This window comes from Thamnophis sirtalis, unplaced genomic scaffold (genome assembly GCF_051295495.1).
Source record: "Thamnophis sirtalis isolate CommonGarterSnake01/CBP01778 unplaced genomic scaffold, rThaSir2_p1.2 scaffold_2, whole genome shotgun sequence".
Classification (NCBI taxonomy): Eukaryota; Metazoa; Chordata; class Lepidosauria; order Squamata; family Natricidae; genus Thamnophis; species Thamnophis sirtalis.
Window position 1 is genome coordinate 5,352,735 of NW_028261382.1, and position 18,787 is coordinate 5,371,521.

The 18,787-nt window shown below is 46.8% G+C and overlaps 1 protein-coding gene across 4 annotated transcripts in view; it reads right to left on the reverse strand.

The window, feature by feature from the left end:
• Positions 1-3,420: 3,420 nt before the first annotated feature.
• Positions 3,421-18,787, reverse strand: part of BBS4 (Bardet-Biedl syndrome 4) — a 44,080-nt gene continuing 28,713 nt past the window's right edge. For 2 of the 4 annotated variants that reach the window (XM_087704087.1, XM_087704088.1), the window contains exons 7-15: positions 17,854-17,981; positions 16,373-16,427; positions 14,567-14,635; positions 13,168-13,320; positions 10,181-10,352; positions 9,152-9,221; positions 8,004-8,142; positions 6,832-7,021; positions 3,422-5,455 (exon numbers count right to left, since the gene is read on the reverse strand). In XM_087704087.1, coding sequence (XP_087560213.1) covers positions 5,304-5,455; positions 6,832-7,021; positions 8,004-8,142; positions 9,152-9,221; positions 10,181-10,352; positions 13,168-13,320; positions 14,567-14,635; positions 16,373-16,427; positions 17,854-17,981 — 1,128 coding nt within the window. In that variant the 3' untranslated portion in view covers positions 3,422-5,303. Of the gene's footprint in view, positions 5,456-6,831; positions 7,022-8,003; positions 8,143-9,151; positions 9,222-10,180; positions 10,353-13,167; positions 13,321-14,566; positions 14,636-16,372; positions 16,428-17,853; positions 17,982-18,787 lie in introns of all 4 variants that reach the window. The other 2 variants (XM_087704086.1, XM_087704089.1) reach the window with 2 other exon arrangements.

Consider the following 18,787-nt stretch of genomic DNA (forward strand, 5'->3'; position numbering starts at 1 on the left):
TTCTGCTCGAAGTCCAGTTGGAAGAGTGACCACCGGAACCGTGGCGTTGGCAACAGTGGGATTCACTTACCTTCCCCTACCGGTTCACAAATGTGAGCACACCTGCGCATGCCCAGTCCTTGCGCATTACGTTGGGGCAGGTGGGCGGAGCCTCCCACAGCCGCCGCTACTGCTCCATGCCCAGTGGTGGGATTCAGCCAGTTCACACCACTTCGGGAGAGCCAGTTGTTAAGTTTCTGAGCAGTTTGGTGAACTGGTTGTTGGAAGAAATCATTAGGGCAGAGAACCGGTTGTTAAATTATTTGAATCCCACCACTGTCCGCGCCTGAACTGGTGAAAATCGGCTGAATACCAACAAGGGGTGAAATGCTACCAGTTCGAACCAGTTTGCCCAAACTGGTAGTAAAAAAACACCTGGACCGTTATTTCTGATGGATCAGCTGTGACGTGAGATTCAGATTAGCTAGGAAGCAGGATTTCTTGCTTTCGAGCTAATCTAAATCGTGTGGCACAGCGGATTCCCCCCTCCCCGCTGTTCTTCTAACCTTCGCGAGCGTGCTCAGTAGCAGGCTCCGCCCACCCACCCGGACGTCATCACGTCCATTTTTAACGCTCTGCGCATGCGCGGAGGTGGTGCGTGCGCTCACATTTGCAAACCAGTAGCGAAGATAAGTAGATTTCACTCCTGAAACCACCTCTGGGCATTGAGGAACCAGCAGCTGCAGACTTAGAAAACTTGAATATGTTGTGGGGTGTGTTTTTTTTGTTAAATGAGAGAAATGGCGGCAGTTAAATGTGCAGCTTCCTTGTACGGATTCTGCGCTGCTTATAACGATGCACTGCTTTAATTCCACGGGGGCCACTATGTGGTGGCTACATGGGGGAAAAAACACTCCGTGGTTGTTGCTTCCGCTCCTTGTCTCAGTTCCTTTTAGATTTCACGCCTGTTTCATCTTGTTCAAACCGAGGGAGCCTTTTTGTTTCAGCAATTCAATCCTAGTTAAATCAGTCATCCTGGCTAGATCATGAATCCTAGTTACCCTTCCATCCTGTCCATGCTCACAATATTTCCTCAGCTGTGGCCTTTCTGCTTCACTGCATTCCTTCTACTTTGGAGTAGCTAAGTTTACTGGAGATCTTTTGAAAGTGTATTTGTTTGTACCCCAAATTGTTAAAACTAAAAGTGCCCATTTTTGGTAGATCCTTGATAGCTTTCCCTATCCATTCCACTGGAACTCTGTTTCTCAACGTTGGTCAAAATGGGTAGACTTCGGTTCCTAGAATTCTGACGGAGGAATTTGGCAAGGCTGAGAAACACCACCACGGTAGAGCAGAGGCTTCCAAAAATTGTCAACTTTTAAGACGAATTCCACAGCCAGCCGTGCTGGCTGAGGAATTCTGGGAGTTGAAGTCCAGGAGTCTTAAAAGTTAACCAAGTTTGGTGAACGCTGCACTAAAGCAACACCAGCTGAAGATTTACACACCACCTTTAAGTGTGGGGGGAGTTAAAACTCCCAACTGACACATGAGATAGAAATTCCGTAGTTGCCCAAATACGTTTGAAGGGGAGAATTGAGCTACAAGGCAATGGCTCAAGATGACTCCTAGAGAAATTATAATTATAGATTTGGGAGCTTTTCGGAATCCCTGGAGGCTGCTTCCTATGGCTCCCTTGTAGATAGTATTAGCCCGATCGTTTTTCATTCAAATCAAAATTAATTCATTGCAATCATATTAGCCAAATTCTCAGGGAGTTGATGGCTGGAGGTCCAAATGAGTGATTTAAACGGTGCAGATTAAATACAGTAGTGGCCAAAGTTGTGGAAACCTTTTGGGAAAAGCATACAGTATTTTTAAGGATTGATGGCTAATAACACCACTATTTTTGGGAGTAGTTCAGAGGTGGGTTGCTCCCGGTTCGACCAAACCAGTAGTAGTGTCAATGGGAGGTTCCGCCCACCCGCCCGGATGCTTCTGCGCATAAGTGTCACGCGTTCCCGCGAGCATGCCCAAACCGGTAGTAGAAAAATTGGCAACCCACTACTGGAGTAGTACCATAAAATTATATATCAATGGAAAGATAATTTAATCAAGAATGTAATGCAGTAACGTTTATGAAGGATTTGCTATTAGAATAGCAGTTACAAAGAAGAAAAGTGAAACACATAGGAAACACGAGGTATACAAAAATTATCACCACATCAGTTAATACTTAGTTGGGTAACCTTTAGAATGAATTACGGCCTTACAACATCTTCCCCTGGAGTGAACCAAGTCTTTTAGTTCTGCAGCTGTTATAATATGAAACCAAGATTGAATGATTGCTTCTGATTTTATTGCTGGCTATATTTGGCTATAACTTTCCATAGAATACAGATAATTGAACAAACTTTGTTACATTACATTCTTGATTAAATTATCTTTCCATTGATGTATAATATTATGGTACTACTCCAAAAACAAAAGTGGTGTCATTAACCATCAAACTTCAAAAATACACTTTTCCCAAAAGGTTTCCACAATTTTGGCCACTACTGTAGGTAAAGCAGAGGTGCCCAATCTTGGCAACTTTTAAGATCTGTGGACTTCAATTCCCAGAATTCCCCAGGCAGGTGGCTCAGGAATTCTGAGAGCTGAAGTCCACAGGTCTTAAAAATTGCCAAGGTTGGACCACCCCTGGGGTAAAACATTGGCATCCGTTTTCTTGGTGCCAGGCAGTTATGAAACATAACAGTTGAAAAACTCAACTGTGATATGAAAACTGCATCTTTCTTTCTTTCTTTCTTTCTTTCTTTCTTTCTTTCTTTCTTTCTTTCTTTCTTTCTTTCTTTCTTTCTTTCTTTCTTTCTTCCTTCCTTCCTTCCTTCCTTCCTTCCTTCTTTTCTTTCTTTCTTTCTTTCCAATAAATGATAGCAGGGATTGAGTGGACCATATTAGAAGCCTTCTCTAAAGAGATGTCTTGAATTACTTTTCTTGCCAAAGTATTCTGCCTGCACAGTTCCTATGAAATAAGTATTTTTTTAATCATGTACGAGGTCTCTATAATATATATATGGGTGTGAAACAAATCTTACGATGCTGCGCAACTGTGTTTTCAATAAATGTTGTTTTGCATTTAATGTATAAAAGTGGCCTCTTTTTTTTTTTAATACTTCACGGATACCCCCCAAAGCTAAGGGAACGAGATGCTGCTTCTCACCAAAATAGAGAAGCACAATAGCATTTAGACTTACATCCCGCTTCACAGTGCTTTACAGCCCTCTCTAAGCGGTTTACAGAGTCAGCCCCTCAAATACTGGAATTCAGAAAGGTACGAGGGGAAACCTTTTTATTTTTTAAGACAGTCTGGTCTCTGCTGCCCCCCTTCAAAGAGGTAGCCCAGATTTTCCAGGAAAAGCTTTGATCAAGGTAACCTGTATGGGAACTCTCTTGGTTGCTTCAGGAGTTGTAACTAGTTTTAGGGGTGTCGTCAGCTGGATCAAATGTGTATATACTGTTTCCCAAGGGTAATTTCTGTCGGCTGTTTTCCAGCCGTTTCGTATTTCTCCGAGAGAGGTGTGGATAGAGACATCCAAAGGAGCTGATGCTTCTGTTAAAATGCCACCACACTGTGTGTACAAAAAGGATGTGATACACACACGTGCCCCACAGCTTCTTCTGGTTGTGCACTAGCCTAATGACCTTACTATATTCACAACTAGCTGATAACCTGGCGTTTTCTGGGTATTTATAGTGGGAAAATGTCCGGATCAAACGTATTTTCTAATGTTGGATTTTCCCCCTTAATCAGAGGGAGCCCCCTCGTGGAGTACTGTGGAGCCATTACCATAGCAACTCCACTGCGCTGTACACTAGAAACCATTTTACGGCAGTACGGTAGAAGCCATTTGAAGGCACAACAGGCTGCATCTTAACAGAACACACACCCTGAGAGGTTTTAGGGGTTTTACCCCCACAGTATTTGTTTCCAGAGAGTAAGTCATCTGTGTACCAAGTTTGGTTGAAATTGCTCGAAGCATTCCACAGTTATGCTGGAACACACATACACACACACACACCACACACAGAGCTGTTTATGTATGTATGTATGTATGTATGTATGTATGTATGTATGTATGTGAGTTCAATAACATGGGGAAAATAATATATAGAAGGGATTTTAGTTAAATCATCACATTTTTTATTTATACAAAACAAAACTCATCCGATACACATACTTCTCAATTTTAGTATATGTTCTGCTGAAGCGAGCACATACGTACTTCTCTACTATGAATATCATCTAGTAGTAAATTCCACCATCAAGGGATTGGTGAAGGAAAATGAAATCTGCGCCTCTTAGGGGCTTCCACGGGGTTCAAAAGCGGCAGGAAAAACAGAAGTCATACAAAAGCAGCTGGATTCTACCCAGTTATTTGTTTGCAGAATATACAAATAGATCCCTCTGGTTGCCATTCAACAGAACAATTGGGTGACGAGTCCAGAACTCACACTAGCAATAGCACGCTTATATACCGCTTCGCAGTGCTTTTATAGCCCCCTCTAAGCGGTTTACAGAGCCAGCCTCTGGCCCCCAACAATCTGGGTCCTCATTTTACCCACCTCGGAAGGATGGAAGGCTGAGTCAACCTTGAGCTGGTCAGCATCGAACTGTTGGCAGTGGGCAGAATTGTACTGCAATGCTGCATTCTAACTGCACATCATGGATGGATGGATGGAAGGAAAGAAGGAAGGGCAATAGCACATGGATTTATATACCACTTCACAGAGCTTTACAGCCCTCTATAAGCAGTTAACAGAGTCAGCATATTGCCCCCCAACAATCTGGGTCCTCATTTTACCAACCTCAGAAAGGATGGAAGGCTGAGTCAACCTTGAGCCGGTCAGGATCGAACTGATGGCAGTCAGCAGAATTAGCCTGCAACACCGCATTCTAACCACTGTGCCACCACGGCTCGTAATGCAACCAAAAAGTAACTCGGCCTCACTAGAAAAATATTAAACTACAAAGGGCTTACTACTCTCAAAAATCTATAGACATCTCGTAGTAGAAACTTAATAAACTCACTTCTCTTCCTGTTGGGAAGGTCCAGGGAAAGCTACTCAAACCTTGCCCCTATCTTTCATTAGCCGACGTGTGGAATGTTCAGAAAACCACCCAACTTCTGAGGATCTGCTCAGCTAATTGTGAGCAAGAGGACTGCTGCACTCTTTGGTCTGGTGCAAAGTTTGTAGGACGCGAAATGCACTTTGTCCCTATGCATCCAATAGGTTGAATAGGCAGTTCCAAGTTGGCCCTCTCTTCAAGATTCCTCGGCTTGTGCGATGGGTTGAGTTTGCTCCTGCGGTTTTAGAGTAGACGAGAGTTCCTCAGGAGGAGGAGGAGGTTCGTCGGGTTTAGGGGCCAAAGGTACGGTAGGAACCTTTGCCAGGTGTGTTGTTGAGCTTCCAATAACTGGAGAAGGAGAGAGAGCACAAAGCAGTGATACCTATATCCTTTGCTTCCGGTTAAAAAGCGGTGAAACACGTACTGATATTACCGCTTCTTTTATGATGCTGGAAGGTCAACATTCCTATCCTTCGTTCCTGATCTCCGCCACTTATGTTTATTTTATGGATCTGTTATGCTTTCTATTACCAAAGGACCGGAAATATGGCAAAGGACCTAAATTGCCACAGATGTTGGAGACATCTGGATGTCCCTTTAGGATTAGTTTATATTTTGCATTTCTTAACCGCCCATCACCCTCAGAGAGGGGGGTGCACGGAAGGACACAATTAGGGCTTACTAGTCAGTGAAGAATTTTTCCACTTTCTCATTCTGCCCCGCCTCCCTTTTTCTTTTATTTGCTTCCTCCTTTAATTAAAAAGTTCCCTTCTGCGAAGCCGAGATTTCATCGGAGGTTTTTCCCTCTTATCCTTCCCCTTATTTGGGGGAAGAGTTCTGCTGCTTAATGGTTTTTTTGTTGTGCTTGTGGCCCTAGTTGTGCTTAAACTGTTGTGGTTTTTAACCCTTCTATGCTGCTGGCTAAGACGTTGAGTTTGTCGATCAGAAAGGTCGGCAGTTCGGTGGTTCGAATCCCTAGCGCTGTGTAACGGAGTGAGCTCCCGTTGCTTGTCCCAGTTTCTGCCAACCTAGCAGTTCGAAAGCACATACAAATGCAAGTAGAAAAATAGGAACCACCTTTGGTGGGAAGGTAACAGTGTTCCATGCGCCTTTGGCATTTAGTCATGCCAGCCACATGACCACAGAGACGTCTTCGGACAGCGCTGGCACTTTGGCTTTGAAACAGAGATGAGCACCGCCCCCTAGAGTCGGGAACGACTAGCACATATGTGCCAGGGGAAAACTTTACCTTTACCTTATGCTGCCTGGAGTCACTTTTGTGAGATGGGAGGTGATGTGATTTAAATAGTTATTTGTTTTAAACACTTATACAGCCACCCATCTTTCAATCAATTCCGGGCAGCTCCCAATCGAAGTAGATAAATAAATAACTGATATGAAGGAGAAGACACAGCTATGGAATCAAGATATAATGCTCTTCCTATCTCTAGTTATGATCACCCTTCCTTTTAATCTAGGCAGGAGAAACACTAGATACAAAGGTGTGGCTAAACCAGGGTTCTCCAAACTTGGCAACTTTAAGTCCTGTAGACTTCAACTCCCAGAATTCCCCAGATGTGCCAAAGTCTTAAAGTTTAAACCAACCATTGCCAAGTTATGTCAGGAGCCAAGCTTGATTGAGTAGCTCCTACTTCTTGGACTTCTTGAGAAGAACCGAGAAGGCAGGACAGATTCTGCTTGTCAACGAGGGCCCGAAGACCTACCTTGACTCATGGTCTTTGCGTAGCCAGCCGCAGAAGACATGGCCTGCCCCAGAGCTTGATTGGAACCCAATGGCTGCGCACTGGGTGCAGCCCCTCGTGGCTTCGGTTTTGAGTCTTTACCGGGTTTATTCCAGATCGCAACCTCTCCGAGCTGTAAGGAAGCGCCCAGCCTCTGGGCTATGTCCACCATCTGACCACGTAAGAGTAAAAGAAGAAGGAAAATTCAATGCCTGGTCAAATCTGGCCGCTGTTCTGACCGAGGCTTCCCAAGAGCCTGAAGCAAACTCCTTGTCTCGACAAAACCCCCTTTTATTAATTGTCTGTGAATTCTGCTCATTGACATCCAGCAAAGTCTTTCAAGGGAGGATTTACAGTCACAGACCTTATCTGGCTTGGAGAGCTGCCAGGCCGATCTCTGCAAAACTTGGCAAGGAGTCTCGGAGAGTCATGAACCAATTAAGCGAAGTAATTGTCTCCTGCAAACTCCACTCCCCTTTCACTCCTCTTTTATTTCCTCTGAGAGTGGCCATTCATTGTCCACCTGTGGCCTTACTCCCATCTGGGAGGGGCCATTCATTGTCCACCTGTGGCCATACTTCCAAGTCGACCCCTGTTCTTTAGCTGTTCCCTTCGTCTGACAACTCTGTGCATGCGCACACTGGGAACAGGCTCCAGCTGTTCTTCTGCCCCACTGATGTCTGACTCTGAAGGCAGCTGATAACTGGCATACAGCTCTGGCCCCCTCTCTGCCTCCGACACAGAGCCCTCATCAGAGCCTTCCCCAGACTCCAGGACTGGCCCATCTTCCTCCCCAACCTCCTCACTGTCCGAATGTACTGCCAGTTCCACTAGCTGCTGGCAGGCCACAACCGTGGCAGATTTTACCGGAGTCCTGCGCCAATTTTTGCCTTCACTGAAGGAAATAAGAGAACCACGAGAGATGCTTATATATCCATTCAGAAAAAGGTCTCAATTTATCGGCAGTTGCCAGAAGCCGTTTTAATATTTGAGAGGGACACAAATTGAGTCCTCTGACATTTAATAAGGTACAGGTTTAAGACGCCCACTCTCAGTAACAGAGGTATCTTCTCTAACAGAAGACCTCTGATGTAAGTCAGCCACTCCGCTCCCCTGCTGTGGAAGTTCCCATTAGTAGTTTGCAATCAACATACCTCGGGATCAAAATCCAGCGTGCTCCCTTTTAATGCATTAACCTTTCTTTGCATCTCATAGTATTGGGCAACAGCTTCCTTCTTATCACCTTGATTGTATAGCAGGATTGCGTAATTCAGACTGATGAGTGGGTTGCTCCTGTAAGAAGAAACACAGTTTTAACCTTGAAATAACAAACCTCGGGTTTATTTGGCCAGTCACTAGCAAAAGTAGACAAATGTGACCAACTGCGTTGTAGTCCCCAAATTCTTTCACACAGCAAGTATTACAGAGGCTTGATTTAAGGCCGTGGATCAGAATACGGATAGGAAGAGAGAGAATAGTAAAATAACAAGAGTTGGAAGGGACCCTTGAGGTTTTCTAGTCTAACCCCGTTTGTTCTGACCCAGGCTTCCTTAAAAAGCAAGAAGCAGAGTCTTGGTCCCATTAAAACCCCTCTGATTTACACGACTGTGAATTCCTTTCATTCACCATCAGCAAGGCTTGGCAAACAGTCTTTCAGAGGAATGTTTATGAACACCAACCTTATCTCATTTGGAGAGCTGCCAGATAACTAGTTTCCAAACGCAGGCAAGGCAGCACTTGGCACAGAGTCTCTTATAGTCACAAACAGAACTTTTCATTCTTGAATTGACCGAATGAATGAATTGTTTCCTGCGAAAGCTCCCTCCCCATTTGCTCCTCTTTTGTTTCCTATAGGAAGGGCCAATCACCTCCAAGGTGTGGCTTTACTCCCAAGTCAACCCTGCTCTCTTAGTTGTTCTTGTCTTCTGGCAGCTCTGAGCATGCGCACACTGGGAACAGGCTCCAGCTGTCCCTCTGCCTCACTGCTGTCTAGCTCCCTCTCTGCCTCCGACGCAGAGCCCTCGTCTGAGCTTCCCTCAGCCCCCCAGGACTGGCCCATGTTCCTCCCCAACTTCCTCACTGTCCGACTCTGCTGCCACCGGTGGGCCACAACACGGGTCAAGTAAGAGACGTTATACCATTCCAGACAAGTGGCTGTCCAGTCTCTTCTTAAAAAACCTTCAGTGATGGAGCATCCACCACTCTTGAAGGCAACCAGCTCCACTGATTAATTGTTCTCACTGTCAGGAAATTGAGCTCAGAAGATGCCCTCCCTAACATTAAGTAAATAGAGAAGACGTACGTGTCCAGCGACAAAGCTTTCTGATAGGCTAGCCTCGCATTGTCAAGATCTTCAAGATTTCTCAAGGCAACTAAAATAAGGAAAGAAAGGGGGGAAAAAAACAGAAGGGCTTATTATTTTCCTAATACGGAAGAGTATTGAATTATATTTTACCGGCGAACCAATGACACTTTCAATTTAAAGAATGAACCTCGTCCTGACTCGTAACGGTGAAATGATCTTAGCATAATTGTCTTAAGAAGATCATTAATAAGAACTGTATGTCTAAAATATTATTATCGATGCATGATTGTGGCAAAGAAGATGTTTCTGGAGGCCAGGAATCAGAAATTTAAGTAAGGAGGCACGGAGGGCAGGTGCAGCATGGATACTGATACTGACCTAGGTTTCCCCAAAAATCAGGAGGCAGATTCCTGGTCCCGAAAAAAACCCTTTCATTAAACAAAGGTGAATTCCTCTCATTCACATTCAACCAAAGCCTGGTAAACAGTCTTTCAAAGGAATATTTATGACTACAGACTTTATCTAGCTTGGAAAGCTGCCATGTAAGTATTTTCCAAATGAGGTGCAGTGCAAGGAAAGATTGAGCACAGAGTATCTGAGATTGAGATCTGATTCAATGAATGAACAAATTGTTTCCTGCAAAAGCCCACTCCCCTTTCGCTCCTCTTTTATGTCCTATGGGAGGGGCCAATTTTAGTATTTAGTATTTTAGTATTTTATTAATACTAATCACCTTCCACCTGTGGCTTTACTCCCAAGTCTACTGTGATTTCTGAGCTGTTCTTTTCTTCTGGCAGCTCTGCGCATGGGAACAAGCTCCAGCTGTTCCTCTGCCTCACTGCTGTCTCGCTCCAGAGGCAGCTGATCACTGCCAGAAGGCCCTGGCCCCCTCTCTGCCACTGACACAGAGCCCTCATCCGAGCCTTCCCCAGCCTCCAGGACTGGCCCAGGCTCCTCCCCAACCACCTCCTCCCTGTCCAAATCTGCTGCCAGTTCCACAGGCCACTGGTGGGCCACAACAGATACCTGCTAACAACATATAAAGTTCTGCCAGTTTTGGCTGGAGATGGAGAGCTGCGCTGATGAAGTAGAAGGCGGAGGCGTATTGGTGCATTGTCAGGTGGACCAGTCCGAGGTTGTACAGGGTCTTCCAATTAAAGGGTGCGAGGTAGTTGGCCCGTTTCAGGCAGCTGATGGCCTGTGGAAGAACATGGTTTGGTCAGGATTACCCATTAGTCTCCGGACCCGCTTCAAGGTGCTGGTCGCTACCTATAAAGCCCTACATGGCATCGGACCTGGGTACCTGAGAGACCGCCTCCTGCCGATCACCTCCCATAGACCGATCAGATCTCACAGGTTAGGTCTCCTCTGGATTCCATCTGCCAGCCAATGTCGGCTGGCGACTCCCCGGGGGAGAGCCTTCTCTGTTGCAGCTCCAGCCCTCTAGAAACGACCTCCCCACGGAGATCCGGACCCTTACTACCCTCCCAGCCTTCCGCAAAGCCGTTAAGTCCTGGCTGCTCCAGCAGGCCGGGGGGTGGGGGGGGGCTGTGAAACATCCAGCCCCGCGGAAATTGTGAATGTTGCAGTTTTGTTTTTAAAGTGTTGTCTTGGTCTAGTCTTCCCCCTTCCCTTGTCTATTGTGAGCCGCCCGGAGTCCTTCGGGAGTGGGCGGCATACAAGACAAATAAACACAATTACAATAAATACAGGAGGGGAGAATCCCTGGATGTCCCCCAAGGCCACCTACTGGGCCTTGGCTGCCTCTTCAACACAACACGGTCCTTCTCCAAAAGAAATCCTACTCTTCACTTGCAAACCGTGGCTAAGGTGAAGAGAACGAGATGTAATTCAATCTACTCTGATTGATCCATCCACTGAGAGACAGTTTGGTGTCTTGGTTAAGGTGCTAGACTAGAAACCAGGAGACTGTGAGTTCTAGTCCCGCCTTAAGCATGAAAGCCAGTTTGGATGAATTTGGGGCAATCACCAGGGGACGGTGTGTTCTAGTCCCACCTTAAGCCTGAAAGGCAGCTGTGTGACTTGGGGCCAACCACCAGGAGACGGTGAGTTCTAGTCCCACCTTAAGCCTGAAAGGCAGCTGGGTGACTTGGGGCCAATCACCAGGAGACAGTGAGTTCTAGTCCTGCCGTATCCATGAAAACCTGCTTCCCCCTTAAGAATCCCATCAGCGCCGAGAGTAAATCCAGGGGCATACAGAGGTACATGAGTGCCATGGAAGAAACACATCCCTTTTTGTCTTGAGCTGAACTGGAGAAGGGAAAAGGACAATTTCCCTTGCTTTTCCTCTTCCCCAGTTCCAGGGTGCTCCCAACCCCAGCAACAGGGCAATCTGTGGATCGGGGTTTGGGTGGAACAGCAGAAGCTCCAAAGGTGTGATATGCAGACCAGAGTTCATTCATGGTCATTTATTTTATTTTATTTTTTGCTAGAAAAGAGCCCCGTTGAATGTGGCCATGCAGCTAAATAGTTCAGTTTTTTTTAAAAAGGGAAGGAAAGAGGTGTCACAGTTAATTGCTTAGCGGGGGAAATGAATCCTCTTGCAACGGGGATGTTCCTCGCCTGGAGCAGCTGCATAATCAAACGGTGCCTGTGCCCCTCTGAGGCGGATGGCCCCAAGCCCTCAAGAACGAGGTTGGGGGGGAGGGGGCTTCGGTGACGGAGAGGCTCTGGCGCCTGATCGAGTCTTCGCAAATCCTTCAAATCAGGAGACTCTGGAGAGAAGACGCCAGAGGCAGAAGGCACGGGGAGAGGGAGAAACAGCAGGGGTCCCTTCCTTCTTGATTCTTATTTTCTCCAAGTGTCGGGGCGAGCAAGATATTCCCTCCTCCCCACTCTCTTCCTCTGTGTGTCTGTGTGTGTGTGAAGCCCCCCCCCCCCTTCCCCTCAGCCAGAGGCCTTGAAAGGAAAGCAATGCACCAGAAAATAAATTGGGTGAAGAAAGGGCACCCAATTTCCCCACGTCTAAGGAGTCCAGTCGCAAGAGAAAAACAGGCAGGTAGTCCTCGACTTACAACCATTCGTTGAGCCACTGTTAGAAGTCACAACGGTGTTGGGAAAAAAGGGGGCTTACGACCAGTCCTCACACTTAACGACTGTCACAGCGTCGACATGGTCACGCGATCGGCATTCGCTTGGCTGCTTGGTTGTTGTTATTTAGGACGGTAGCAGCATCCTGGGGGTCAACATTTGAGCAACCTTCCCAGAGAGCTTTTGGCAAGCAGGGCCAATGAAGGAAGCTGGATTCACTTAGCAACTGCAGGGATTCACTTAACAATCATGGCATGGTGGCGCAGTGGTTAGAATGCAGTGTTGCAGGCTAATTCTGCTCACTGGCAGCAGTTCGATCCTGACTGGCTCAAGAGTGATTCAGCCTTCCATCCTTCCAAGGTGGGTAAAACGAGGACCCAGATTGTTGGGGGCAAATAAACTGACTCTGTAAACCGCTTAGAGAGGGCTGTAAAAGCACTGTGAAGCGGCATATAGGTCTAAGTGTTCTTCCTTCCTTCCTTCCTTCCTTCCTTCCTTCCTTCCTTCCTTCCTTCCTTCCTTCCTTCCTTCCTTCCTTCCTTCCTTCCTTCCTTCCTTCCTCCCTCCCTCCCTCCCTCCCTCCCTCTCTTTCCTTCCCTTCCCATGGTTAGAATGCAGCATTGCAGGCTAACTCTGTCCACTGCCAGCAGTTTGATCCTGACCGGCTCAAGGTTGACTCAGCCTTCCATCTGTAAGGCACTGTGAGGCGGTATATAAGTCTCAGTGCTTTGCTATTACTTCGCTATTAAAGGTGTAAAATTAAGCACGACTCCCTTAACTGCCTGGCTTAGCAATGGAAATTCTGTCCCCAATCGCGGTCGTAAGTCAAGGACTACTTATATACACCTCCCGGCCACAGAGGAGAGAGAGGCAAGCGGGAAACGGGAGGGAGAGAATTTCTGTTCTTCCTCCTATCGAAACATGCAGGGAGGGGACAAGTAACAGGAAGGCAAGACGCTCACCGCCACGTATTTCTTTTTGCCAAAGAAGCACATCCCGATGTTGTTCCAGAGCAGGGGGCTCTCGGGAACGGTAGAAGCCGCGATCCGGTACTTGCTGAGAGCCATATCGTAGTCCCCGTGGGTTTGCATCATACTGCCAGCTGCCAAAATGGCCTTTGAAAGACAAGAAGCCCCAATGAAGATGGCCAGCAAAGGAAACCTTGAGCAGACTAAGAGAGTTGGAAGGGACCTTGTAGGTCATCTAGTCCTAGTAACAATCCAATCCCAATTTGTTAGTTATTGCCACAGTTCACTCCGTTCCTCTGGTTGGGAGACCTCCAGAAGGATTCTTTTTTTCCTTTGGAGGATCTGTGGGATTTCGGCTGGGTGGGCGGTCTTCTCCGCGGTGGCCCCATTAGCTCTGCTATTGAATTGGGGTATTGGGAAGGACTATAGGTCTGCAAATTAAGGTAAAGATAAAGGTTCCCCTTACACATATCTGCTACTTGTTCCCAACTCCAGGGGGCGGTGTTCATCTCCATTTCAAAGTCAAAGAGCCAGAGCTGTCCGAAGACGTCTCCGTGGTCATGTGGCCGGCATGACTCAATGCTGAAGGCGCACGGAACGGTATTCCCTTCCCACCCAAAGGTGGTTCCTACTTTTCTGCTTGCATTTTTTACCTGCTTTCGAACTGCTAGGTCGTCAGAAGCCGGGACAAGTTAACGGGAGCTCATTCCGTTATGCGGCGCTAGGGATTCGAACCGCCGACCTTTCTGATCGACGAGCTCAGCATCTTAGCCACTGAGCCACTGCGTCCCACAAAATTATGCATATACCCACATATATTATATGCGTTTACCACCCTCTCATTCTGGCCCTTTCGTTTTTCCTGCAAGCCTCAACTATCCCATTCTTGCTGTATCCAACCTACTTCTCCATTGCTGCTAAGATACTCAGCTCTGATTTTCCATGTAACAAAGGGGAGAGAAACCCATTTCACACCTTGCCGTTTTTCTGCTAATTTCAAAAAAAATAAAAATAAAATAAAACATTCATCACTCTGAATGTTTTTACCCTCATTTGCACACGTTAATATTTCTCTGGTTTCCAATTTTTTTGTAAATAGCCTAGCAAGATAAATTAATGGACTTGTCATGTATGCATAACGGGCAGTTATTCATTCTCTAACCTCTAACAACCCATCGCATTTGTACATTTCATCGTAAATACATTAAACCAACAAGGGGATATATGATATCTTAATTCCGTCTTAGCATCAAGCCATTTGTTAAGCAATCCATGCATTTTCGGGCCTCCTTTCCTTCCGCCTTGGACTATTCCTCGGTGCACTCAACAAATAACTTTATGCAGGTACAAAAACACTCATAACTTGAGCTTGTCTACTTACTCTCCAACTTACCTTATAGTTGCAGGGATCGAGGGTAAGAGCATTTCCAAGGTATTCAAAGGCCTTCTGATAAATCTCAAGCTAAGAAAAGAATAAAAATGTGTAAAGGACTTGACATATTTATCCCTGTGGATTATTCTACTGTCACTGCATCTGGAGAGAGGCATTCTGTTCTGACCCAGCCTTAAACAGAACCACGAAACAGACTCGTCCCGAAAACCCCCCCTTTATTTATCTACCCTGAATTAATGGCATTCACACACTAAAAAGTCCAGGCAATAATCCTTCAAAGGGTTAACTGCAGTAAGAGACCTTATCGGTTCTTTGGGATACTTGCTAGGCCGGGGGCATCCAGCCGCAAAGCTGTAAATTAAGTTCTGGCAAGCAGTCTCTGAGGCAGGAAACATGATAAGCAAATCTTGTGAAAGAAATCCCAACTGTTGTCTTCTACGACCACCACTCCCCTTTCCTTCTATTTATTCCCCAGCCAGGAAGGAGCCATTCAGCATCCATGTGTGCCCGTGGCATGACAAAACCGCGCTCGACTAAAGCGCGCCCGATTAAACCGCGTCGCTGACGTCATCAACAGGGCGACAACAGCGAGCGCGGAGAAAGAAGGGCGCTTTAAATAGCGCTTTGAAAGCAAGCCGATTCAAGTTAAGGTAAGGGTTAGGTTTAGGGTTAGGTTAAGGGTTAGGGTTAGGTTTAGGGTTAGGTTAAGGGTTAGGATTAGGTTTAGGGTTAGGTTAAGGGTTAGGTTTAGGGTTAGGTTTAGGGGGGGTTAGGTTTAGGTTTAGGGGTTAATTTTAGGTTTAGCGTTTACAGCGTGCTTCTGTCTCCGCGCTGTTGTCGCCCTGTGATGACATCAGCTACGCGGTTTCGTCGAGCGCCCTTCAGTCGAGCGCGGTTTTGTGGTGGAACCATGTGTGCCTTGTTTCCCAAGTCGGCTCCTTATCCTCCGTTGTTCACCTCTCCTAACTGTGCATGCGCAAATCTGGAACAGGCTCCCGGCTGTTCTTCCTCCCCGCTTATCTCCAACTCCGATGGCAGCTGGGAAATGTTGGACGGCCCTGGCTCTATCTCTGCTTCTGACACAGAGCACTCATCAGAGCCTTCCCCAGACTCCAGGACTGGCCTAAGTTCCTCCCCAAACTCCTCATCGTCCGAGTCTGTGCCAGCTCTGGTGGCAGCTGGGGGGCCACAACACATCCCTACATATTATATTTTGGGCTTAAGAGGAAAGAGGGAGAGTCTTCAGTTTACAAGTCAGATGTGAGGTGGAGGGGGCAACACAGTGGAGGTTTACCTTCAATGCAAAGAAGGAAAAACATCTACTGCCAACTACAGGTAGTCCTCAACTTACAACAGTTCATTCAGTGACTGTTCAAAGTTGCAACAACACTGAAGAAAGGGACTTACGACTGTTTTTCACCCTTGGAGACCCTTGTAGCGTCTCCAAGGTCATGAGATCAAAATTCAGATGTTGGCAATGGACTCATATTTATGACGGCCGCGGAGCCGTTGGGTCATGCGACCCCCTTTTACGACCTTCCGACGAAGCAAAGTTCACAGGGGAGCCAGATTCGCTTAACAACCATGTGACTAACTTAACAACTGCAGTGATTCACTTAACAACTGTGGGAAAGTGGTAAAATGAGGCAAAATTCACCTTACAACTGTCTGGCTTAGCAGCAGAAATTCTGGGCTCATTTGTGGTCTTAAGCCGAAGGCTATAAGTACCTACAAGGTCCTTCCTACTCAGTTTTCTATACTATTCTACTATACTATTCCAATGAATGAATTACCAAATTTTCATACCTCGAGGTAAAGCAAGCCCAGAATTGTAAGCAGCTCTGTGTTTTCAGGAGAGAATCTGAAAAACGCAGAAATACAGATTGCAGGGTTTTAAAGTGTCTATTGCCATCATTAAATCCAAACCCTCATTCATTCTTCTGCAGGGGAAGGAAGGAAAGTGACCCAAAATATCAGAGTACTTGAGGGATATCAATGTTTTCTATGCCGATGGTTTAAAGAACACCCCCTTTTTAATGGCAACCGATAATGAGCCAGTCAAAATAGGCCTGCCTGCAGGTGAAAGCCAATTTAATTGGCTTTGGATTAAGAGGTTTACGGGCTTACCCACCCATGAGCGTGCCAGAGATTGTGCTGGGCTTTGCTCTAGGATGGCAGATGGAGGAGGCTGTTGTCCAAAATTGGGAGGGGGGAGGAGGACGTCTTTCATAATCTTCCCAAATTCAAGAAAGTCAAGCGCCTTCCCGTCCTCCAGGAAATCCCTTTTGCCTCACATTTAATTTCAAGATCCCTGGTTCTAGGCTGAGTGGATTCAGGATTTAAAAAAAAAACCCAACCCGTCTCCTCTCCTTTTCTCTCAACTGAGATATTGCGTTGGAAGGGGAAAAGAAAAAAGTTGGCTTTGATGTCATTCTTCGACACTTCCCATCTTTAGCGTGCAATTTTTTGATGAAAATCCAATCCCAATTTGTTAGTTATTGCCACAGTTCACTCTATTCGTCTGGTTGGGAGACCTCCAGAAGGATTCTTTTTTCTTCGGTGGGATCTGTGGGACTTGGGCTGGGTGGGCGGTCTTCTCCGTGGTGGCCCCCATTAGCTCTGTTATTGAATTGGGGTATTGGGAAGGACTATAGGTCTGCAAATTAAGGTAAAGTTAAAGGTTCCTCTTACACACTATAGGTCTGCAAATTAAGGTAAAGTTAAAGGTTCCTCTTACACACTATAGGTCTGCAAATTAAGGTAAAGTTAAAGGTTCCTCTTACACATATCTGCTACTCGTTCCTGACTCCAGGGGGCAGTGATCATCTCCATTTCAAAGCCGAAGAGCCAGCGCTGTCCGAAGACGTCTCCGTGGTCATTTGGCCGGCATGACTCAATGCCGAAGGCGCACGGAACGCTGTTCCCTTCCCACCAAAAGGTGGTCCCTATTTTTATACTTGCATTTTTTACGTGCTTCGAACTGCTAGGTTGGCAGAAGCTGGGACAAGTCACGGGAGCTCACCCCATTATGCTAGGGATTCGAACTGCCAACGTTTCTGATTGACAAGCTCTTAGCGTCTTGGCCCCTGAGCCACCAGCGCCCCTTCTGCAAATTAAACGTGAGGCTCAAAGGATTTCCTGGAGGATGGGAAGGCTCCTGGCTTTCTTGAATTAATAAAAATAACAACACAGCCAAAAGGAAGCTCTTAACTGGAGCTGAACACTCATTGAAAAAGGACGTCTCTCCCTCTATCCCGTAGGAAGTAGAAACCGAGAAAATAGCTTACTCCACTGCTTTTTTATAGATTTCAATGGCTGCGTCTCGATCCCCCTCCATCAGGTGGATTCTCCCCAGTGTCATGTACGTCAGGTCATGTCGGTTGAGCTGCAAGGCGTTGTTCAGTTGATCTTTGGCCTGGATGCAAGCGAGAGGATGGATGGGCTTGGTTTCGTCACTGTGACCCTGAGCCAGTCCGAACATGGTGTTCTTATTCTGGCTTGAGCTGAAGGTCCCCACCCCCCCACAATCATGTCAAGCAGCTGCTTGGAGGCGAGAAAGAAGGAACGAAATACATCAAATATATCTTCTGGTCCAGTGATGGTTTTTTGGCTCGCATGCCAAAAGCGTGGGGAGCGCAGTTGGGGGGGGGGGGGTCATGCGCGGGCATGCCACACCCATAATGCTATCCGCACGACCCCAGTGTGCATGCATGCACGACCAGCACTTCCCCCCATTTTTGACGTGCTTTCTTCTCCCTCCCCAAGCTCCAGAGGCTTTATAGGAGCCTGGGGAGGGCTAAAACAGCCTCCCCACCCCCGGGAGGCTTCAGGAGCTTCCCTGAAGCTTCCGGAGTGCGAAAAACCAGCCCTATGGGCAAACCGGAAGTTTGGGAATGTACTTCCAGTTTGTCTGTAGGGCCGTTTTTCGTCCTCCGGAGCCTTCAGGGAAGCCTGAAGGTCCCTGAAGGCTCCGGAGGGCTAAAACCGGCCCCATGAGCAAACCGGAAGTACGTTCCCGAATTTTCGGTTCGCCCATAGGGCTGGTTTTTCGCGCTCTGGAGGCTTCAAGAAAGCCTCAGGAGAGCGAAAAATGGGCTGAAAAGAAGGCTGAAATCAGCTGGCCAACGCGGGCATGTGCGCTGGCCAGCTGACAGGGCAACAACTCGCGTGCCCTGACAAATGGCTCTAGGTGCCACCTGAGACACGCGTGCCATAATTTCA